The 24,015-nt window shown below is 39.5% G+C and overlaps 1 protein-coding gene across 4 annotated transcripts; it reads right to left on the bottom strand.

Annotated features, from left to right (window-relative positions):
• Positions 1-1,775: 1,775 nt before the first annotated feature.
• HAVCR1 (hepatitis A virus cellular receptor 1) lies at positions 1,776-21,725 on the bottom strand. Of its 4 annotated transcripts, none has more exons than XM_027607098.1 (9): positions 21,592-21,725; positions 21,185-21,242; positions 18,490-18,828; positions 15,255-15,338; positions 12,134-12,244; positions 9,543-9,598; positions 6,100-6,211; positions 5,097-5,133; positions 1,776-2,910 (listed from the first exon to the last, which is right to left on the bottom strand). In XM_027607098.1, the coding sequence occupies exons 2-9, from the start codon at positions 21,237-21,239 to the stop codon at positions 2,796-2,798; spliced, it is 909 nt and encodes a 302-aa protein (XP_027462899.1). In that variant the 5' UTR covers positions 21,240-21,242; positions 21,592-21,725; the 3' UTR covers positions 1,776-2,795. The 4 variants fall into 4 exon arrangements, with proteins under 4 accessions (XP_027462899.1, XP_027462900.1, XP_027462901.1 ...); XM_027607099.1 differs by having other exon boundaries at positions 12,134-12,241; XM_027607100.1 differs by lacking the exon at positions 15,255-15,338.
• Positions 21,726-24,015: the final 2,290 nt, after the last annotated feature.

The raw sequence follows: 24,015 nt of genomic DNA, 5'->3' as shown, positions 1-24,015 counted from the left end.
AGAAAAGAATTAAGTATTAACTAAATACCTCCCCTTCCTCTCTTCCCACCTGTTCATCCTCTACAGTACACATTTTTCTACAGTATAAAATTAGCCAAATTACCCAATATCAACTTTTCCAAAAAAGATACATTACTCCCACCCACCCACCCCCAAAAAAGTACCATATAGCAAAAGACATATGAATGCAACACCATTGAAATTATTTACTCAGTGCTAAGGCTAAATCTGCTATTACTGCAAACTCAACCAAAAACCAAAAACAAAACAAAAAAGCTCTTTGTATTTCTGTAGTGTTTTCTACTTTCCAAAGAGTTGAAGTAACATGTCATTGGAATTACTGCTACACACCAATATAATTATGGAAATAATTATGCCTGATAGATTAGAAAATGTAGGCAACAAGAAAGATTTACCCTAATGTCATCCAGTGTTTCCGTTAAGAGTTAAGACTAGAACTCAGGTCCTAGTCCTGATTCTGTGTACCACCTCCTTTCCACATGTCCTTATATATTGTTTCACAGAATGCTCCTGGATAGGCCAGTAGTCACCGTGTTCATGGGTTTCAAGCAAATTTTGAAAATGCTGGATTAACAGAATTAACCAGACTCCCAGAATTTTAATGTGGCATCATAAATCTCCAGGAAGGGAATGGAGAATAGGGCTGTCATAAATTCAAAGTCCCAGTCACAAAGCAGGGAACAAATGTGTGTGTGTGTGTGTGTGTGTGTGTGTGTGTGTGTGTGTGTGTGTGTGTGTGTGTGTGTGTGTGTGTGTGCAGGCAAGGTGAGGACTAGGGGCAGAAGGGATGTAGCACCATTTAATGGGGCCCTGACAATGTAGGAATGTTGCCAGGTCTTTCCAGAGAAGCTACAAATCCAGGCTTTAACCCAAGATCTCCATGTTTATGCATGTTGTCTTGAATTTAAAAGAAAAACACTACAGTTTAAACAAAATGTCCTGGGCCAGATCAGGTCTTGGCCCCAATTAGGAAACCCAGTATAGCATGTTTAACAATCTTATTTGCCCCATATAACCTTTATTCAGAGGTCCTGTCCATTTCCTAGGACTCTGCAGAACAATGTCAAAGATGTTGTCTTCAGAAATAAACTAACATCCTGCCCTCTTAGACCACTATGGAGGAGTTACTCCTAAGCAGGAGTTATTTCAGTGTGTACTCAGACTGAAATTAATACCCAGCCTCCTTAACTGTTCACGTAGCAAATCTTCTGGTGACCACAGATATCCTCGCCATTAGCCTTTGTTTAACTCTTGGAAAAACCAAAAATTTAATTGAACTGTGAAAAAAGGAATAGCATTGGAATTGGTTTGCTATTAAAAAAAAAACCATCAGAGAAAGACATGTATCATATGACCTCACTGATATGAGGAATTCTTAATCTCAGGAAACAAACTGAGGGTTGCTGGAGTGGTGGGGGTGGGAGGGATGGGGTGCCTGGGTGATAGACATTGGGGAGGGTATGTGCTATGGTGAGTGTTGTGAATTGTGCAAGACTGATGAATCACAGATCTGTACCTCTGAAACAAATAATGCAATATATGTTAAGGAAAAAAAAAAGAAGAAGATAGCAGGAGGGGAAGAATGAAGGGGGGTAAATTGGAGGGGGAGACAAACCATGAGAGACGATGGACTCTGAAAAACAAACTGAGGGTTCTAGAGGGAAGGAGGGTGGGGGGATGGGCTAGCCTGGTGATGGGTATTAAAGAGGGCACGTTCTTCGTGGAGCACTGGGTGTTATGCACAAACAATGAATCATGGAACACTACATCACAAACTAATGATGTAATGTATGGTGACTAACATAATAAAAATTTAAAGAGAAGATTTAAAAAAAAAAACCCACCCTTCATCTTTCCAAAACAATTTTAAAAACTGCAGTGGTATGAGGACAACTTAGAATTTTGATTCAAACTAGTAACACTCTCAAACAACACTATTATATTTGCAAAGAAACTTTTCTAAAGCAGGAAGCCTTTTAGCCTTCTCCCTTTTTTTCTTCTATTTATTTCTGCCCTGCCTCATTCTAAAAATTAGTTCAGAGAGCATGGCAATTGTCTATACAAGTGCTTGAAACTGTGGAACAGATGTAGGAGAAATAGCATGCAATAAATCATATGGCAACTGATTATCTTTCCCTGGTATCTACTTGGTCCACTTACTACCCTAGTTTCTTCTAACTGCTAAAATACCCACTTTGGGTCCAGGGAAAGCCTTAATATGGTATATTTCCAGAGCCATGAGAAATCAGATTGACCTATAATGGCAAAATCACATTCACTTCTATTTCCCCATGGGGAAATAAAGACCTGTGTAACCCCGTGATTTGAAAGCCTTGGGGAACCTAAGAAATATAACATTTGGAGTTACAAGGTAAAAAACAAGAGATTATCATGAAATGCTTCCAAGTGAAGTCCTTTAAGTCCCAAATCAGATTTACTGATTTTAACTCCTACTCTGCTCTTCTTGACAGCTTTGGTGACCAAGGTGGTAGTTCTTCTCCTGTCTCACCAGTGAGAATATGTAATTCTACAGTGTTCATGTTTGGGAGAAAGATTGAACAAGTTTTAGCACAAAAAATTAAAACTCTATGACCAATGAGGTTGACTGTACACAGATAAAACCAAGTCACTCTACCCAACATAACTGACATGTTAGAATATCATTGGAAATTGACAGAAAAAGCATTCTAGAGCTTAAAAGAACTCTGACATGGTGATATCTTGTCACTGTCTTCTGCAGTCAAGGACATAAATCCTCAGAGGGCCACTGGGTCTTAATCCATGACATAAAGATTGTCCTCGATAATGTAGATATTGTCTTCTGCTCGGACACCCACTTCAGCTGCACTTTGCAAAGCTCCAGTCCGAGGGTCATTCAACGAAACCATGCTACAGAAAGAATAATATGAGTCTTTAAGGAAAAGCAGACCACTTCTAAAGTATGATGAGCACATTTATGTACATGCAGGCAAGGCTGAGTATTTGCAACTCCCAGAGCCCTATGAAATAGTGAATAGGAGATCCATATTAAGTTGCTGGAGTCTGTTTAATAAGCAGGTAGAAAACCTAAGTATTCTCCTTGAGAAAACTCATGCAATAGAATACAAAAATTGAAAATCTAAGAAGACTGGTGTCAGACATCGAATTGAAGTCCTAAATCAAGATGCCTATTCTCAAGGGTAACTAAGAAATGGTTTGGTTGCTGTTTTTCTAACTGTGGATTGTACTCTTCCAGAGAGGGTCATTAAGTCTATTTAGCAGTCTACAACCTGCATTTAGGATATATACAGAATACAAAATATATCAGAACATACTGGATACAGCAAAATAGTATTGCTTCACATAAGTGTGTACTGGATCATGGTGTCAGAAATCTTACAGAAAACATAGTGTCTTAAGGATCCGAATTTGAAAGCCACGGGTTAGACAACGTTCATAACACATACACTCATATGTAAGTGTACAGAAAGGGCATGTGTGCCATTTTGATACAGCTGCTGTTTTCTAATTGGTAGAGAGTGCCTGTTTTTATTACTTAAGCCTGCCCAGAAATGATAATGGAACATGCTGAGGCTTCACTCAGCTTTGATCTTTAAGTGACCACTCACGCATGTGTGAGAATAGGTTAGGTGTCAGTAGCTTGAAATGAGTCAGTGTGAACTGCAAAAATGAAAAAAAAAAAACGAAAAAAAGTTATGATGAAATGCTCAGGGTTTTTTGTTCTTGTTTTTTTTATATATTTTATAAGATTTTCTACAGTAACTATTTTCTTTTATGATTAGGTGATAAAAAGCCTCTAGAAAAAGTTAGCAGTGAAAGAACAGAGATCAGCTAAACAGATGCTACGTTCCATGCTTTTCTGCCTGTTCGGAGCAATTTCTTTCTTCCATTCTTGGAAGCACATAGTCAAAAACTTCTATAAGTATGGGTATGGGACTTTAAAAGACCTAAGACTGAGTCTTTTAACTGCTGTATGGTGTGACTTTGGATGTCATTTAACACTTCTAAACCTGTTTTCCAGTCTGTACGCTGAGAATAATAGCGCCTATCTCTTGGGTGTATTGCCGCAACAGGCATAACTGCAATAAGAGAAAACCAGGATTTATGGAGCATTTACAATGTGGTGGGCATTCTTCAAGGTGCATTCAGCAGATTGGCTCATGTAATTAACACAGATCTAGGCAAGACTGTGTGCAAACATCCAATGAAAGAGCACTAGAAATAATGTGTGGCAATCTAAGAGGGATGGATTTTGAATCAAAGACCTTGCTTAAAGCCCAAGCTGTACCAAATGAAGCAAGCTACTTGGATTTGGAAGTAGTGGCTTCCTACTATTGTAACTATTCTAGCAGATGACCACAGGCCATATGCAAGTAAAGGGGATTTAAGTTTTAATTGGGCAGTAGGATGGATTTACAAAAATTGTAAATTCCAATGCCTATGAGCCCAGAAAACCAATGCAATGAGCAGAACAGGCTGGGAATGGAACAGCAGGGGAAGACAGGAACTGTGGAGAGCTGAAGGCATTTGCCCCACCACAGTGCCTTTGCACTTCTTCAGCCTGGAGTTGTCTTCTTCCAGATCTTTGCAGAGCTGCCTTCTGTTCCTTTGAGACTCCCTCAAATAGCCCATTACCTTGCTCTGTTTTCCCCCATGGTATTTGTCTAGAAGCATTAAAAGGACTCTGTTTATTTGCTTATGTGTTTTCTGTTTTGTTCATCTCTTTGAAATATAGTAGACATTCAATAAACAAAGCACTGAATGAAATTAAAGAACAAACCAAACAACTCATTCAAATGTTCCATCAAACAAAATTTGTGATCTCTTGCTCTAAGAGGTTAAGACTGAGATGCTCCTTCTGTAGCATTAGGGGACAATTCCAGAGAAATATAGATAGCTAAAAATATCACTAGAGGTTGTAGATAACAATAGAGGTGCTCATTAAGCTAGATTTTTCAGGATCTAGGGTATAAAATGAAGAGTTTAGGAGAAAAAGAGGACAGAGAGAAATTTTTCTTTATTTTTGGTAGAGTAGAAATATCAAAAGGTACTGACAAAAACTCTTTCAAACTTACTTTAGTTGTTCCAGCTTGTTTCTTATGCATAAGTATTCTAAATTGGAGAGGAGTTGAAGAGAAAATTAAACACATTGGCCAAAGAGTTTATGAAATCTTTTTTCAAACAAGTATATTATTTTTATTACTTTCCTATGAACAAAATCTGTACAGAGCTAGAGCCTAAAAAAATAAATTTAGAAGAAAGTATGTTTAAAAAAAAAAAAACCCAGACTGGACGATTCCCAAGTTACTCAGGTAACTCCTTTTGAATCAGTAAGATCCAAACAAATTTCTGAGTATAAAGTATTTCATTTTCATGAATGGTTTAGTGTATTCACCCATATGCCCAGGCTTACTTTTAATGCAATTATTAATAATTTAATATCATTTTTAAAAAAATGAATGTGGCTCTTTCATAGGAGACAGGCTACACACACACATACCACACCACATATGCACACACACACACACACACACACACACATCACACACACCATACACCAAGCACACACACCACACACACATTACACACACACACACCCATACACACACCACACATGCCACACACATCACGTGCACATACACACGTACGCACACAATATACCCAAACACAACAGCTGGATGGCTACCTCTTGAAGTCCTGCTTCTAGCCCTAGCCCTGAAGTCAGTTTCCCTTCCAATGTTTCATTTGCCTCTCCTGTTAAATGGGTCTTATAAAACTCAACAACATCATCCCTCATGGGGACAAAAACTGGTTCTTGAGGGGAGTAGAAAAGGAGTGAACAAATCATATATGGTTTGTTGTCTTCCAAATCCCCAGTCTACCCAAAACATTCTCATTTTTTAATATTTAATTCCACATCTGGAGAATTTATATTGCATCTTTCTCTTTGTAGGTCAATAATTTAAAAAAAGAAAATAGTTTAGGAAACAGAAATTTAGGTGAAATCTCAATCACATGGCAGTTTGCCTCAAGGACCCCTTGCTCTGTTCCCTTAGGTACAATCCTGAAATAACTTACTTTTGGTAATCACGACAACCAGCACAGAGAGCAATACCGCAGCAGTAATGCAGATGCCAATGTAGAGTCCCTTACTGGTGGTCATCCATGGATTTTGTGCCAGCAACACATGCTAAGGAAACATTGGTGGATCAGAAAAGCATCATGTTAGAGTTATGGATAGAAGATATTCCCTAAGGGGCACCTGGGTGGCTCAGTCAGTTAAGTGTGTGACTCTTGATTTCAGCTCAGGTCATGATCTCAGGGTTATGAGATTGAGCCCACATTGGGCTCCGAGCTTGGCTTGGAGCCTGCTTAAGATTCTTTCTCTCTCCCTTTCCCTCTGCCCCTTCACTTCCCCCACTCCACACAGCCACCCCATGCTCTCTCTCTCCCTCTCTAAAAAAAAAAAAAAAAAGACATTCCCTAAAATAATGTACTTGGACCCATTTATCTTTGTTGGCCCTTGGCTATTTCTGGCTCAAGAAAGCTAAGACCAAGTGATCCGAGGTTATAACCATATGGTGAAATTCAAAGACCATTTAAAATTCAAAATGTATTTGGGGATGGTAAAAATGTTTTGTATCTTGAGTGGGTGGTATTTACAAAGGTGTATGCATTTCTCAAAACTCAAACTGTATGCTTCAAATGTGTGCACTTTATTGTATGTAAATTATACATATTTTTAAAAATCAATAAGCTAGTTCCATAAATATATCCTGATATTAAAAAAGAAAACATAATTTTTGTTCATATATAAGTTGACCTAGTGATGTTACCTGAATATGCTCAGTTATTGAAATTTGTCCTTGATTATAGTCCTTTTTTTTTTTTTAAGCTATAATTTAAGATTCTTTGTCTACATAAATGGACTTGAAAGTAGGTGCTCACAGACATGGCCCTCTTTAACAACCAACCTGAAATGCTGTCAATTGGGTGGAGATGCAGAAATTTGTTTAAACATCTTAGTGCAGTTTGTAAAGGATCACTACCTTCTGGAATAAGCCTGAAATATGCCAAGCATCACACTCAGCCCTTTTACATAGCTTAGTTCTAATCCTAAAGAGATCCCAGAGGATAAGTATTTAAGAGAAAAGATCAGAGAGAAGGATCAAGTCTCTTCTGTATAAAAGTTTAATCTCTGGAGTCAGGATCTCCTCTCTTCAACTTAGTTGCTGTGTGACCCTGGACAAGTTATTCAGCCTCTCTGAACCTCTGTGTTTGTGTCTATCAACTATGGATTAAACAGGGTTCTTGGGAAAGGTACTTTTAGGTACCCCCTGATAATACTATGAGGAAGATAGGGATAAGGGAAAATACTTAGTGTTTGGGCTTAAAGGGGAAACAGCCAGGGTCTGGGACAGAAGAGCTTGTGCTGTCATTACCTTACTAATGGGCGGTAAAGTGGTTAGATGGAACATGGAGCTGCAGGAGGGAGGCTTTGCTTTCGTTTTTAAAAATATGATATAAACACTACATGTTCATTTTAGAATGTGCAGCTAAGCATGAAAAAAGGAAAACTAAAAACAACCATAATCCTAACATCCAGAACAAACACTATTACCATTTTTATTATATACTCTTCTAGAATTTTATCTTCCTAGTGTTTTTCTTAACATAAACAATTACTATATTCAATATATGCTACTACACATGTACACACACACACACACACACACACACACACACACACACACACACACTATTTTAACAGTTTTTTTTTTTCCCTTAACAATCAGTAGTAACTGTCTTCCCATGTCAGTAAATGCACTGCAGTGACTCCATTCTTAATGGCAGTATGCGGGCACACTTAATTGACTAAGTAATTAATCCCTTACTATTAAACATTTAAGTTGTTTTTAACATTTTCATGATTATAAATAGCAACAATGAACATCTTTTCTCCTACATCTTCATGTACTTGTTCAATTCTCTCCTTAAAATAGAGTCCAGAAAGCTGACCTATTGGGTCAAAATATATGCAGCATGTTTTCAAGATACATGGGCTACCTCTCCACATCCTCAGAGTCAAGACACAAAAGGCCCATGATTTCACTGCTGCCTGTTGTGAACTTGCTTCTAAATCGTTTCTACTTGCTGCTAAACATACCTATCTACAGGTAACTGAGGTCAAGAACAATCTCCCCACTCAGAAGGGTTTTTTGTTTTTTTTTTTTTTAATCCAGCATAGGTCTGGCCACATAGCAACAGAAGAATCATTCACACAGTGGCAGTTCCAACATTCAGTAATTCAACCCATATCCATTAGATCAGTCAGTGCCCATGCCACATAAGTTGTTCAAAATTTTTATATCACTCCTATGTAGTGTTCTTATTGTCACTGATGTATACAACATAAAGCCATTTGACCCCATGCTAAATAACCCCACCATGCCTGAGCTTGAATTTCTCTTATCATGGCTGTGTTGTCATTTCTCACTACTTGAGACCAGTAAGATTATTCTCATACATCAAACTCTTTTAGTTTGCTGTTTCTAAGAGTTATTTGCACATACTAAAAGGAAACTTATTTCTCCCAGAGGAACCAAAAGAAAAAGTCCTATTGATAAATTTGTCTAACTTATTTGCAAAGATGAGACTTTGATGAGCATCATGAGACTAAGACCCCTAAGATTTTTCTCAAGCTCACTGTGGAAAAAGTATAAGAACATCTTTCAAAGTCATAAATTTATATGGGGTGCCCGGGTGGCTCAGTCGGTTAAGCATCTGCCTTCGGCTCAGGTCATGGTCCCAGAGTCCTGGAATTGAGCTCCATGTCTGGCTCCCTGCTTGGCTCCCTGCTTGGCTCCCTGCTCAGTGGGGAGTCTGCTTCTCCCTCTGCCCCTCCCCCCGCTCATGCTCTCTCTCACTTTCTCTTTCTCTCAAATAAAATCTTTTTTTTAAAAAAATCACAAATTTATTTAAGATGTTAATACCTTAATAAGTCATCATATGGGGAGGTTTATGTATAGAAAAACTCAACAGTGGCCTCAAAATTTCTATAAAGGATGGCAATTGGGTTAGAAAAGAATATGAGGCAGGATCTGCTTAAGCAAACTCACATTCACTGACATAGTATTTTTGTTCTGGGTGGCCTCCACTCCACTGACTCGAAGTGTGTTATTTCCCTAATGATAACTGAAGTCTTCCTTGGTTAGTTAACTCATTCTCCTTGAATTAGTTCACTCTTTCTTCCTAATTTTTGGCCAGGAGAAAGTCTGTAGTATGTTTTGTGTGTATATCTTGTTTATCAGGCAAACTCTAACAAACCAGTCTACGCGTATGAACTTTTCAAATTAATTAAAGTATCCCTATTTGAGTCAAATTATTTTCCTCTTTTTTTATTTTAACTAGAAAGAATCAATCTTTGGGTTAGTCTTACAGAAATAATCTCTAAATGTAACTTGCTTCCAGGGAGATATACAAGTGAATCTGGCTAGTAAAGTAGGAAGAAAAATGCTTACAGTTTGATTGCTATGCCAAAGGCCATCTGAAGACTGTGTCACAGTGCCATTCCCATCTGCTCAACAAGAAAGAAAATTAGTTATAATTACAAAAAATATTGAATTTTCACTGTAGATACTAAATATATTCACATTGCCTTCTGGTGGTAAATAAAAAGTTGAATAATAATATGGCCAAATGCTGCAGACATTGCAAAAGTCATACCAAGTTACTAAGCTGTATTAATTTATCCTGTAAGGTTGTGTTTCTTGACCATTTTGTCTTGGACCCTTCAAAAATGGACACTGTCTTCCTTATGGAAAAAAAATGCATGTATACACAAAGTTTTACCTACAGTTTTAGGGGAATTACAGAGGCCCATTTTTGGAACTGGGTTAAGAATGCCACTTAATGATAGGTAATCAATATTTTCATGCCAGCTAAGAACCTGTCAATGAGTTCCCCAAAGGCCACATGTACATCCAAAGATCAGGACCACTCTATTCCGAATGGACATTACATTGGCTTTATTCAGAACATGAGTAAAATGTACTAAGAGATCTAAAACAAGTGGTATATAACTCCTACATTATATGCCAATATGCCCAGACTTTGATCCAGAAGTATTTTATAAAATATCTGTTATATCAGCTGTGAAACTAATATATCTTATACTGCCAAAAATCCTAATATAAAAGGATATTATACCTTAAAGCTTCAATTGTTCAAGCTTTACTAGAGTTTTGAAATATCGATTTTGTAAATATAGCTAGAACTACAAGCTATAACAGTACCCCTCTCATAAAGCTGTCGAATTAGATCATGTAAGTAAAGGACTGAACATCATATTTGATAAATATTAGCTGTTATTAATTATTATGTTACATTGGAGGGAGCAGTGGGGAGAGAGACACTGTGTAATGCACCTCCCAAACATCATATCCTTCTATAATCGTTAACATCGGGGACGAATGCCACATCTTGCCCATGGGCATGCAGCTAGTAGCTGGCCATTGAATTGGGAGCTGCCTGTCTCTAAAGCAGAACTATAGGGCCTCCCTAATCTAGCAATGGCAATCAATGAGACCTGCCTTCAAAGAATTAAGTGAGATAACGTATGACAGTCGCCTGGCACATACATCTATCCAATGTGGGTGGCGGGCCATATGAGCACCAAAATCCCTTCCAGATCCAACTAACATTCTTTGCTCCTGTGAGTCTTCAGTTCACTGAAGGCTGATGCAGGCACAGTGAGGATTTGGCTTGAGACCCTCAGGTACACAGCCAAGGTGGCAATGATCACATAAGTCATAGGGGACACAGCTGCTCCCATGTCTGTTCCACTCTGGAAAGCTCTACCTTGACCAGGTTTTAGTCCTATGATTCCCTACTCTGATGCGCTTCCCACTCAAACCCAAGAAGTGTGCAATACGTCTGCTTCCTACTGCTGCTGCTACCTTGTGTTTCTATTTATTTTCACTCTGTTTTTGTGCCCAGAAACAGTTGACACTAAGGATTCCACTTTCAAAACCAAATGTCACCATTATCTCATTCCAGCTGAATAGGCCCCTCTGTGAATCTCACTGCAGGTCCATTTTAAATTAACCAGCTTCCAGGAATGATTGGCGAAAGGTAAGCCATACAGGGGGGCCCCCTACAGATTGGCAACTCCTGAGCACAGTGAGTCATAGACATCAAGGAGGAGTCTTGCAAGGCTGGACCTTGTCTGGATTCAGCACAGACACAAGCACATATAAACCAGCTCCACATTACAAAGGGGTTCAGTCTGTGGCACTCCCCAAAATAACCACTATGGGTAACAGAATTATCTGGGGCAAATGAGAGGATTTAGCATCACCTTTCTCTACCACAGGAAAGACAGGTGAATCTTAGGTTTCAAAAAAGCAAAGATTATATGAAACCTGCCCAGAATGGGGACAGTGGGAAAAAATTGGAGAAAGCAATAAACATTCTCAGCGGATATGCCTCTTGGTGCTGGTGCTGATGTCCTCAGCCCATCTCAAAATGTCCATGTGCAAGCCTCACAGGGCAGCAGGGGAACTTCCTAGATGTACTTAGGGTCTGGGTCTTCAATGAAGCATGAATATAGTTGACCAGTTGGGCCTGGATAATAGAGGGCTGGATTCAACTATTTTATGGCTCTGGCCCAAGAGAGCAAGCCCACTAAGAAGTCTGGAGTCAAGAGCAGCTCATTTGAATAAGAAAAAGAGTGCTTTGCATGTGGGTATTATGCACGTGGATGTTCCCAAATCATACAAGCTCCCTGGGCCAGTCAGGTATATGGATTCTGGACTTTGGAAGTAAGAGTCGCAGTTGCTATTTTATCTATTACTTACCACCTTTTAACTATGTCTTAGGTTTTTCACCTTATTTAATCCTCAAAAGCAAGATCATTGTTATTCCACCCATTTCACAAATGATAAAAACAGATTCTAAATAAGACACTTGCTCAAGTCACATGGCTGATTCGAGTGGCCAGTATGAGCATTCATGTCAGATTTGCCTTTTTCAGAATGTGGTCTTTTAACAATGCATCAACGATTATCGAAAGTGAGTATGCCCAGGCATCCAGGAAAGAAAATGAAGTTACCTGTTGGACAGGAGTACAGTGGTAAATTGGTGGATTGCCTTGTGCTCGTTTCCTGTGGTGGCACAGTGGGCTGGGTTCCTGCTGTCTGCACTGTAGAAGACGAGGTAGCTACTGAAATGAAAAGAATGAAAGAACTGTGCTCTCTTTGTAGAGGAAAATTCCCACCCCCAACAAAAAGAAAAAAAAAAACTAAAATCAGGAATCACCATCAACTTCCCCCGCAGTGCCCACACCCAACCATCCCCTGAAGGCATGCCTTGCACCCACCCACTTCTACTCCTTCCAACTTCATCTTAGAAGTGTATTGAAAGATGGCCTTGAGGAACTACACTGCTATCTAGGCATACCATTATCATGAAGAAATCTGATCTAGATAGCGATCTGCAGAGTTTCAATATCTAGGGTTATTTCACACTTTTTCTACTCCTAGGATCCCTCTAAATGTCCAAAGCCTACAATAGCACACCTTACATAGGACATCCAATTAAGCTTTTATTCATACAAGTGACATTTCACTTGCAAGAAACAGGGCATGGGAGTTTGTGCTAATTTGCCCGTCCCCCTTCACAACAGCCCAATCTAGATTTCCTGGCCTTATTCAAGTTCCCCATTATCCATCCACACATCTTTCCAGGGAGACGCACATATGGATCAGCGCAGAACATATACCCAACAATATTTAATTCCCTGAGGTCTCTTTTGAGGTGACAACATTGTCCAATGTCTGAACCTTGGTGATAATTAATAACTCTCAAAGCCTCGTTCTCGGTGGACCTTAACCTGGTTCCTTTAGCACTGGCATTCTGGTCACTCCTTTTGTAAGACTGATTTACTCTGTTACCTGACTTATCTTCAGTTTTGCACCAAAAAGCTTCACTAAGAATCTTCCAGTACAGGGCTAGGTTTCCCTTTCCTTTCTAAAATCACTCCTGTATTTTTTGTCAGATATCTCACCTTACATGCAGCACTGATCACTTGCCTCTGTGTATTTTATTAACATTTTAAATATTTTATTTTTATACACTTTACTCCTAGAGCACCACAAGTTTTAGAGCAAGTTAGTGGTGCGGCTGGACAAGAATTCCCAAACCTGCGCTTTTCTTGCCTTTCATTGGTCTGTTTTCCCTTCCCCACAGTGGCCTCCACATTTCAACATCACCCTTTTTCATGTTCTGAACTATTTTCCTGCTTCTCTCTAATGCTCAAATCCGTAACAGGATGTAGCTCTGTTTAAGAACTAAGAACAGGACAATACAATGAAGTTAGGTGATTAGAAACTTTATTCAACTTGGATCTGTGCAAAAGACCTCTTGGGCTTAACTTTTTTTTCCAAGTTTGGGTCTTAGCAGGCATCTTTCTTTTCTCCCTATTTCTACAACCTTACATCCAACCATTCCATGAATATTTTAGGCAACTAGTATACACAAGAGGCACTGAGCACAGGAAGAGCGTGGATGTAAAGATAAATGTCCCTACATTGGATCTGCTCCAGCGTGCACCTCCTTCCTGTTCAACTCAACTCAAACTCATGAGAAAACCATCAAGACAAGGATAAGGCTCAATTAATACTATCCCTGAGGAGGTCACACGGACATATAAGCCAACACCTTTCTTCTGAATCTTTGCTTTAAACATGCATATTCACCAAACCAAGTCTACTAATCCACCCACATTTGCAGGCACAAACTAAGTATTACAAAGCTAAATCAATATTGAGAAAGTCAACAGATTCTCTAGTGTGTTCAGCTGCCTAGAATGAACAGAGCTGTTTTTCTTACAAACTTTTATGGCTCTAAAATCCCAGTTTTAACCTAAAGCCCTCTCTTCCAAACTCAGCTCAAAGCCCAATCCTTCAGATGCCTCCTGATTAAGTATACACATGGTTCAATAGGAGTCAGGGGAAATCAGTATGTTTCATCATATTTTTCTGGCTAAGAGGTTGTGACATCTCTATTATTCCTCAGAATCCAGCGTTACCCCAAGGGGTCAAAGAGTTTCGGAGGCTTTAAGAATCTTCACTAAAAGTTATCTTTTTAACCCTAGAGATAGAAGGTTTGAACCTAACCTTGTCCTCAGAATGGCAAGCTATTTCTATACCTTTAGGTCAAATTATTCTCCACTCGTATTAAATCTAAGCTCTTATTTATCAGAAGTTTGAAGTATGAACCATGTGGCCTGAATAAAAAAAAAAAAGATGTGTAAATTCTAAATCCCTGAAGTCTTTAATCTGATGTTTACTTTTTCATCAGTATAAATAGCATCTTTTGCTATTTCCATGCTACATAAATAAATTAAAGGAGGCTGGAAGCAAAACTGTGTAAGTAGATTAACTGCCCAGAGAAGACAGGGTAATTGTATAAAGTATTTTTCAGTGAGGATGTCAGATCGAGACAAATTCACCGGAACATAAGCTCAGTGCTCATGGCAGAAGGCACAGTCAAGTCGTTAAAAGCACAGGCCCAAAATTCAAACACATGGAGAAGGAATCCTATTTCGAGTAGTTTCTATCCATATAACTTTCCACCATGAACTCAGACTCTGTGCCTTAGTTCTCACAACTATAAAATGGAACTGAATCACACCTATAGTGCATAGGGGTTGTCATAAGAATTAAGCAATATAATACTTGTAAAGCACTTAGCATGGGTCCCGTCACACAGGAAATAGTAAATGTTAACTTCACTGAAATCTCATCCTCAAGTGGAGGTCTCACTTGAAAATGGACTAACTGATCTCTACTCAGAGCTCCTTGTAAGGACAGAATCTCATTAACCTGACCCCTATTCTCTGGTATTCCTATTTTTGTCTCAAAAACCTGTGCTCAATTGGGCTAAATCCACTCCACCCTCGTTAGATGTCTAAGATCAATGGTCTGGCTTTTTGGGGGGTGTTGTTAATAATGAATGCCTTGGAGAATCTGACCAAAAGCTATGAGTTCCCTTGCTCTAAAAATGATTATATGTAGAAGGGTGCATATAATCTGGGACAGACCCTGTGAAGCCCATGTTTGGAACCCAGGTAAGAACTCTTAGCCTAGACTGTACTTCTGCCTTAATACAATGCCTTGGATGGTCGACATCTCATTAGATGATCTCCGGGCTCAAGAAACACATTTGTTTACCTGACTTGAGGTTCTGCATGGGTGCTGGCGTTGAAGAAGTAGAGGTAAAGACCCTAGGTGACGTTGGAACACTGGTGACCTCAGCTGGAGTTAGAAACCAACATGAAAGCAAGGATTAATCAAGCAGCAAGAAACAAGAGCCTTGTGCTGGACCCATGTACTAATGCAACCAATGAGAGACTGTCCCCAGACAGAATTAGGCACTGATCTTCCCTGAAAGCAGAGTTCTTGTCACTGGTCAACTAGAATCTGTGACAGAGGGCTCTGAAGACATACTTGCAAAAAGGAAACAGCTGCATTAAAAGGATATATTTGGGGAGGTTCAGAGGTGAAAAATGTCACCTGGGATTTGCACTGAAGCACTTTGAAAGACCGGTCATGCATATCAGATTTCTGTATCTTCATAAACATTTGTGAGATAAGGAAAATGTCTAGAGCCTGGAGCTGCCTTTATCCTCTCCGTGGTGAATGACTAAGACTTCAACAGTAGTTCCCAGGCCTAGAATGCTTACCAAATAAATAGCATTCAGTCCAGTCAGGCCTGAGGGAGGCATACCGAAAGAAGGACCTGCATCCTAAATGAGGACTAACTCACACCCATTAGCATATGCTAGATAAATCACACAGATGATTTATACATTTGGTTAGAAGGTAAACTAGACCTTTTGCGTTCCTTCCCACCTAAGAGGTAACAACAGCTAGTAACGTTGACTCGCTCTTTCCAATTCGGCAGCGGGATTCCAAATCACTTAGTGAATGTGTCAGGGCTACCCAGACGGAGCTAAAACCAGAAGTTAGCCCAAACAAAAGCAAACCAATGAAGGACTGAATCAAGAATGTATACTCTTGATCTCACTAGGCACCTTTTTTCTCTGTAAGAAGTTTCCTTAAATTTCGACTTGACTTACTACAAAAGAAAACCCATGTCACGTAAATAGGGGACAGTTGCTTTGAAAACTTTTCTTTCTGAAAGATCCAATTTAATTTAGAATCAGAAGAGGAAAAATTTGTTTTCAACAAATATTTGTCTATTATATGCAAAGCATTAGTCCAAAGCAGAAATCAGCAAAGTTTCTGGAAAGGTCCAGACAGTAAATGCTTTAAGCTTCCGGGGCACTTGCTCCACTCTGCCTATGGGGAAGCCACGGTGGACAATGTATATATCAAATGGGTATGGCTGCTCAGATAAAAACATATAAAACAGCAGGCCTGTTTTGTAATCTGATCTAGCCCTGGGGCTTCGGTCTGCTGACCCTGATCTAAGGTGTAGTTAGCTACTTTCAAAAAGAGTACAATCCAATTCCCTCCTTCCAGTTTAAAAAATCTAATCTACAGGGGAAAAAGCACATATGCAGAAAATCTGATCAAAGGAGAGTAAGGGAAACAATAGAGGAGGTAACCTAATCAAATTGTCTAATGAACTTGGTATCTTCAGTGGCAAATATTTTCCCCGGCGGAAGCAAGGAAACTGTAACTGTAGATGCTGGTGAAAAAAAGCCTGAACAGAAGCTTGAAGAGTAAGCTCAGCTGGTGAAAAATGCAAGCAAACTTAAGCAAAGAATTGGTTATCGGAGGCAGTCTCCTTGGCTCAGTTAAGGACCCTCTTCCCACTTGACAAGAGCACCGCCCTTGGAAGTGCCCACCTATTAAAAAATTTCGGAGCACTTCACAAGTGTCCTACTAATTTCCCGGCTATGTCAATTCTTAACATTCAGCCAAAACAATAATAAATTTCACAAATCCAAAAAAGTTGCAATCATAATCTTTTCTCCACATGCTGCTTCCTTGCATCTGTCCAGAGCACACAATTATCACCAGCCTCTTTTGGCTTCCCTAAATTGCTTCCCACAGATGATTTTCCCCACGGTCAGCTATTTTCTCCATCAGAACTGACCTTATGTCACTAGTCTTCACAAAAGAAACAAACCAAGTCCAAAAGTTGGGAGACTGCAAAACCAATTGCAAAACCAATTGCAAAACCAAGTTCCTCTTAATTAAGAAAGAAAGAAAGAAAGAAAGAAAGAAAGAAAGAAAGAAAGAAAGAAAGAGAAAGAAGAAAAAAGAAATAGAAAGAAGAAAAAAGAAAAAAGAAAGAAAAAGAAAGAAAGAAAAGAAAAGAAAAGAAAGAAAGAAGAAAGAAAGAAAGAAAAGAAAGAAGGAAAGAAAGAGAGAGAGAGACACAGTTTATTAAGGCCACAGGTATTGGGTTCTGTGATCAATATCAGAGCTTAGTGGAAGGAAATTCATTAGGAAGGAACACCAGAAACCAGGAAATCCTGAAGAATCCACTCCATTCATCCAAGGTAACAAAAATAAGGATGTTCACATCAAGACAGATTTTTCAATTTCATCAAATTCTTAAAAGCAACTGTTGAATAGTTGTTGGGATATAAATGTTTTCATATTGCAATAGGTCACTTTAATTTTTAAACAAGCAATTTTGTGATATGATATGAAATATGCTTCAAAAAATCTCAGGCAGGGCAGAGGGAAGGATGAAACTATATATCCCTTTACGATGTATATGCAACTAGATCGAGTTGACAACTGTTAGAGCTGGGTGATATCCCTACTTGATAAGAACTTATATTATATTACCTACTTTATATGTTTGAAATTCTCCAAAACAGTTTTAAAATGTTAAGGACATTTAAAAATTCTAAAACATAATCTCAGAGAAAAAAAAGGGCAGTTCTTTAAGTTGAGCAAATTCAGCTTGATAGGAATGTTCACTCTATTTCACAATGGAACACTGAATGCTTTTTCATGAACCAACTAGCATTTTTTTTAATTTATTTATTTGAGACAGAAAAACAGAGATAGCAACAGAGATAGTACAAGTGGGAGGAGAGGGAAAAGCAGGCTCCTGGCTGAGCAGGGAGCCTGACTTGGGGCTCGATCCCAGGACCCTGGGATCATGACCTGAGCCAAAGGCAGACGCCCAACCAACTGAGCCATCCAGGTGCCCCTGAACCAACTAGCACTTTTGAAGCCCTGCTTTAGGAGATAGTTTGCTGACTGGGAAGATCCTCTCACCTATAGTCTTGCTCAAGATTGGTCTGATCACTTCATTTTATACCAATAGAAATTATTCTATTTTCCAACACTTACTGAAAAACAAGACTGGAGGAACCTCCCCTTTCCCTATTAAAGGAAGAGAAAGTTACTACCAAACAGGAAACATCTCAGTTCACCCATATGAAGTGATCAAAGGAAGATGGAAAGACAAGCTCACCTGGCATTATCTCCAATGAGATGGTGAGTTTCATATCATTGAACCACCCCTTGTGCTCAACACGGCAACAGTACAGACCTCTATCAGTCTGGGCCACGTTCTCTATGGTCAAAGACACGTTCCCTCCTAAAATGTTTCCCTTTAGCTTATAACGCGGGTGCTTCTGAACAGTAACATGGGATCCGTCAGTCCAGACCAGTTCATCTGAGCAATGGGACATGGGACACGGCCCCCGGCCCCAGCACATGGTTGTGACTCCATTAGCTGTTGAGTAGGTGCAGGGTAGCATGGCGGAATGACCCACCACTCCAATCACTTGAGTGTAAGAAACTACAGCATCTATAAATAAAGAGAAAACAGAGCATGAGGCCTCAGTCTTTTAATTTTACATGTATTTTCACTTTTTTCTTTTTACATAGTTTATTTCATTTGTAATGATAGGACTTTATATCTTCAATTTAAAAAATTATAAGCATTTTTACATTAACATGTTCTTTAAAAGCATTATTTATTTGATATTTGTAGATAAAATATAATTTAAACTTTTTTTCTGTATTTAGGAATAGCACAGACATCTAAGAGAGAAATTACCAAGACAAAGGGCAGCAATATTTTCAGTCTCTTGATGAACATGGCCAAATTTCTTTCTAAAAGGTTTGAACCAAATGACACTCCAATAATACATGAGTGTGTATTTCATTCTGTGTCTGACAGTTATATATATGCTTATTAAATAGGTAATACACACATGTGGCTTTCCCCCCCCCAGATTCAGTCACTGTCTCAATTAAAATATGTTTGAAAAATTCTATTGCATTTAAAGTTTTAATTTTTATTGCAACTTTTTAAACTGCTATTGCAAGTGAAGTCACCTCACACCTCTCTTATCAGAAAAGCAGAGCTAATGCTTTGTTTAAAGTATTATTGGCTTTCATTTGCAAGAACATGGATGGAGCTAGAGAGTATATATAATGCTAAGCAAAATAAGACAGAGGAAGATAAATACCATACGATTTTACTCATATATGGAATTTAAGAAACAAAATACATGAACAAAGGAAAAAAAGAGAGAGTGAGAGAGCAAGAGAGATGAACCAAGAAACAGACTCTTAACTACAGAGAACAAGCTGATGGCTACCAGAGGGAAGGTGAGTGAAGGGATGGATGAAATATGTGATGGGGATTAAGAGTACACTTATCGTGATGAGCACTGTGTAATGTATAGAATTGCTGAATCACTATATTGTACACCCAAAACTAATATAAACACTATGTTAACTATACTGGAATTAAAATAAAAAACTTAATTTAAAAAAGTATTATTGGTTTAAAGGCAGAAGTCCAGTAAACTCTTCAGAAATCAACTTTTAGAAAATGGGTTTCCAAACAGGAAACATCTCAGTTCACCCATATGAAGTGATCAAAGGAAGATGGAAAGACAAGCTCAATAGGGGCACCTGGGTGGCTCAATAGGTTAAGTGTCCGACTCTTGGTTTCTGCTCCAGTCATCATCTCAGGGTCATGAGATCGAGCCCTGCATCAGGCTCTGCACTCAGTGAGGAGTTGGCTTGAGATTCTCTCTCTCCCTCTCCCTCTGCCCCTCCCCCTGCTCACACTCTCTCTCTCTCTAAAATAAATAAATAAATAACATCTTTTTTAAAAAAGAAAAGAAAATGTGTTTCTAATACTTCTAGGAGGAGCTGAGGTTTACCAGGGGCTTTAGGATCAGTCCAAAAAAATCCAATAGGGACCGCTTCTCATAAGTTGATAACAGCCCCACAATTGAGTGAGGCCCACTTTCCCCGTGAAAAGAGAGAATTGGAAAATACTCAATCATGTATTAAATTATGCCACTTAAAAAATAAAAAAAGAAGTCTCTTCTGGAACAGTGGCATGAAAACCCTATAGTGCCAAATGCAGTCAAGGTAGCCCTTAAAAGAAGTTGGAAATTCACCAATCACCCATATTTAATAATGCTATGACTTTGGGAAATGCTTTGGGAATAAAAATGCTCATTGTTACATAAAATAAGAAAATAACTTTTTCACTGGATTCTTATAATATTTCATTTTGCCTAACATCATTTTTGGATTACAAATATAATATATGCTAATCATAAAAATCAATATAAGAGTTATAATAAGAAATGAACTTTCCCCCATAATCTGACTTCTAGAGATTATTGTTTTTAAAATTTCAGATTACATCTATTCCTAACTTTCCCCTCTATCTCATGGAATGCTTGAACTAAAATATTTTTAAAAGAGATAGTTGCACATCATTTTTTAAAAATCAAAGGACGGTGAAGGACTGATCTTCTTTCCATCTTAGTCCAGTTTCTTCTCCCCATCCCCTCCCACCTATGCTAACACTGTTACTATGTTTTATATAGACTTGAGTAGTCCATGCTCACAGGACTATCTACCCACCCCTTTTTGTTTGTTCGTTCAAACACAAATGGCAAGATATGATACACTGTTCTGCATTGTGCCTCGTTCATTTACCCATGGATTTTGCAATTCATAGCATTTAAGCAATTTATTTGAGTAAGATTTAGCCTGGTTCTTTGCTCACTAGCTGACCCACTAGCTTCCACCAAAGCCCAAGCACGTCCATCTTCCTATAGTACACTCACACATCTCCTACAGTCTCCCATCCTCAGGACTTCCAGACCCCAGCCCACCTATTTGCTTACCTGTCAGAAGTAGTATGAAGCTGGAGATGGCTACCCAAGGTTGCATGATGGTCATGGCCTGAAAGAAAAAGAAAGCAGACGGGTAAGTGTTCCTCTTACCAGATGGTCTTAGAACATTTCTCAATTCTGTTCACAACTTCTCCTTTCTCCCTAATTGGGTGAATCACATAAGCCTGTCCCGTTAGCGATGAGAAACCAAGCACAACAGCTGCAGGTCGCAGTTAGCTCCGGGGTGGCTGACGGATCTGCACCTTGCAACATAGAGCAGCCCCTCAGGTTCAGCTCCTTCCCCACAGAGTCCAAACTGACGCCTGATGTCGACACAAGGAATAAGGGAGCAAACGGGAAAGAAACCAGAGGCAGGTTCGATGAGGGGAACATCACAGCAAAAGCTAGTCTTCACCTACCCTTGGCCTCTGAGAGGAGCATCAACTGGCCCGTTGGTGAGTGCAGGGTACCCTGGGCTCTGTGGCTACAATGATCAGTCCCTAGTCTTTGTCATACTGTCAAGTCTGCCGGTAGCAAGAATTAATCAAGAACATGAATCACTGTGCCCAACCATTCGTGTTACGGAAGTGATGACTCAGACCACATCTTACTGAGTGATGACAGGAGAATGTTTCAGGAAGCAGATTCTGGATCACACTTGGGTTCAGATCCCAGCTCTGCCACCTGCGAAGCTGGGTAGACCTGCCAGTTACTGAGTGCCTTCAAGCCTTGATTTCCTCATTTGTAAAAATAGCATTAAAAATACTTGCTCTGTCTCCCTCAAGGGATTGTTATAGTGAGCAAAAGTGATGTGGGAGACGTTTGAAAATGAAACCTAAATGCGCATTAATGCTAAGCAAGATTTTTGGAGAACTGTGTAGCAGGTTCTATGCCAAGCACCCACATGCACTAAATCCTCACAGACCCCCTTAGGCAGGTGTTGCTACTAACCTCATTCATGGAGGAGGAAACTGAGGCTTAGGGAGGTTAAGTGAGCTAAGGTTCCAGCCCAGGTCTTCTGACTTTTGCTCTTAATTATTAAGCCATACAAGTATGTGTAAGCCTGCCTAGTACTTCATTAACTGCCCTTCTGGTCTAAAGATTCAGTAATTTCCTCCCAAGGAAGCACTGATGCTCCATTTCTAGGCTGCTTGCAGCCCATCACAGGCTTCATGGAGACGTGGATGATGGGCTGGATATACTCTGGCACTAGGTCCTGTGCTGCCCGGGAACACAAACCCTGGACTCCAGCAGTCTCCGCACTTGGAGAAAGACCTAGAGCCTGATGCTACAAACTGGTGGCCCGAAGACTATACTTGGCCCACAGAAGTACTTTGTACCACAGTGTTTACAAATTCATTTCTTAATTAATGGCCAAGATTTAGAAATCTAGAGAGCCCGTGTGAGAACTCAGCTTTTCAGCTTTGTTATGAGATATAATTAGACGGCCATACATGGCCCGTACCACCCAGTGCCCTTAGAGTGTGCCCTCTCAAGCCTGCCACTACACTGGTCCAGCCATGTCCGAAGAAGGCCTTGACTAGAGGAAGCCCTTGCTTTAGACTCTGCTCCACCTCCATGAACACAAGTTCCTTCCTGACACTGGGACTTCACACAAGATATCCCCTGGCCTAGTTGCTGAAATTCACCTCTTCTATAAAACAGTTGTACTGTATGATCTGTAATAGCCCTCCTGGCTTTTCAATGCCACACACTTGAATTCAATTAGGCAACAAGATGAGTTCTCACAAGGGAAACGCTCATTTCTGGACACCCATTTTGCTCTTATTCTCCACCTTTATATACTTGAAGGGAAAAATATTTACCCCCACCTTGACCACCACCAAAAGTGAGGGGACAAATTCTGAAATGCCTCACAAGGAAGTAGGTCATACCTTATATTTATTTGGGAAGCAAAATATGTCATGACTAGTTTTGTTATACTCTGAGACTCAGCCATAGCCCAGCAGGTCAGTGATAAGGACTTTTCTAATTTAATTCAATCCTACCACAGTTATTATCCATATATGGAGGCTAACAGGACATGACTCAACAAACTAAGAATGAAAAAAACCCAGGATTGTGCAATCAGGTGGAGAGACTGGTAAGTAAGCAACTAATAAAATTGGGTAGAATGATGTAAATGGTAAATATATAATCAGACTGTGTTACTCTTCCCCTTAGAACACTCCCATGGCTGTCTCAGAAAACAAACAAACAAACAAACAAAAAAAAGCACTCACTTCCTACCCAAATTCACAAAGTCCCTCACAGTGATCTGGCCCCGGCCCACCTCTCAGATTTCTTCTGTGTCTCTCTCCCCTCCCACAGGGCTCCAGCCATTTGGGGTTCTTTCAAATGTGTCCCCACATTAGGACTTCTCCCCTAGTGGTGCCCTCTGCCTTGATCTCCATTCCTTCACCCCACCAATTTCAGATTGCTCCTTTTCTTCTCAACCCCTGCTTAAATGCCACCTTCTCAGACATCCCTTGGGTCCCTCTGTCTAAAATAGCCAACCAGTCACTCTACGACACTATTTCAGTTCTCTACGCAGCATTTATTCCCTTGACTCTGTGTGTGTGTGTGTGTGTGTGTGTGTGTGTGTGTGTGTGTTGTTCATCCCCCCTCTCTTGTACTGTTAGAACTTTCCATGAAGATGGGGTTAATCCAGCACATGGGTATTGTGTAACATAGTAGCTGCTAGGCACATCTGATTATTGAGCACTGGATATGTAACTAGCACAACTGAGAAGTTAAAAAAAATTAATTTAATTTTAATTAACTTAAATAGCCATGCATGCCAACAGTCTTAGAAAGTACTCAATTCTAGACCATAGTCTCCT

The sequence above is a fragment of the Zalophus californianus genome, chromosome 5, assembly GCF_009762305.2.
Source record: "Zalophus californianus isolate mZalCal1 chromosome 5, mZalCal1.pri.v2, whole genome shotgun sequence".
Taxonomy (NCBI): domain Eukaryota; kingdom Metazoa; phylum Chordata; class Mammalia; order Carnivora; family Otariidae; genus Zalophus; species Zalophus californianus.
The sequence above is the reverse complement of the archived record's forward strand: the minus strand, read 5'-3'. Positions and strand labels throughout refer to the sequence as shown.

Bases quoted from the DNA above. Each gene is read 5' to 3' on its own strand.
- HAVCR1 (XM_027607098.1), bottom strand. From the start codon at position 21,239: ATGACCATCATGCAACCTTGGGTAGCCATCTCCAGCTTCATACTACTT. The intron at 9,599-12,133 runs GTAACTTCATTT...CTTGTTGAGCAG, and splicing joins ACTGTACTCCTGTCCAACAG to ATGGGAATGGCACTGTGACA. The intron at 6,212-9,542 runs GTAAGCATTTTT...ATGTTTCCTTAG, and splicing joins TTTGGCATAGCAATCAAACT to CATGTGTTGCTGGCACAAAA.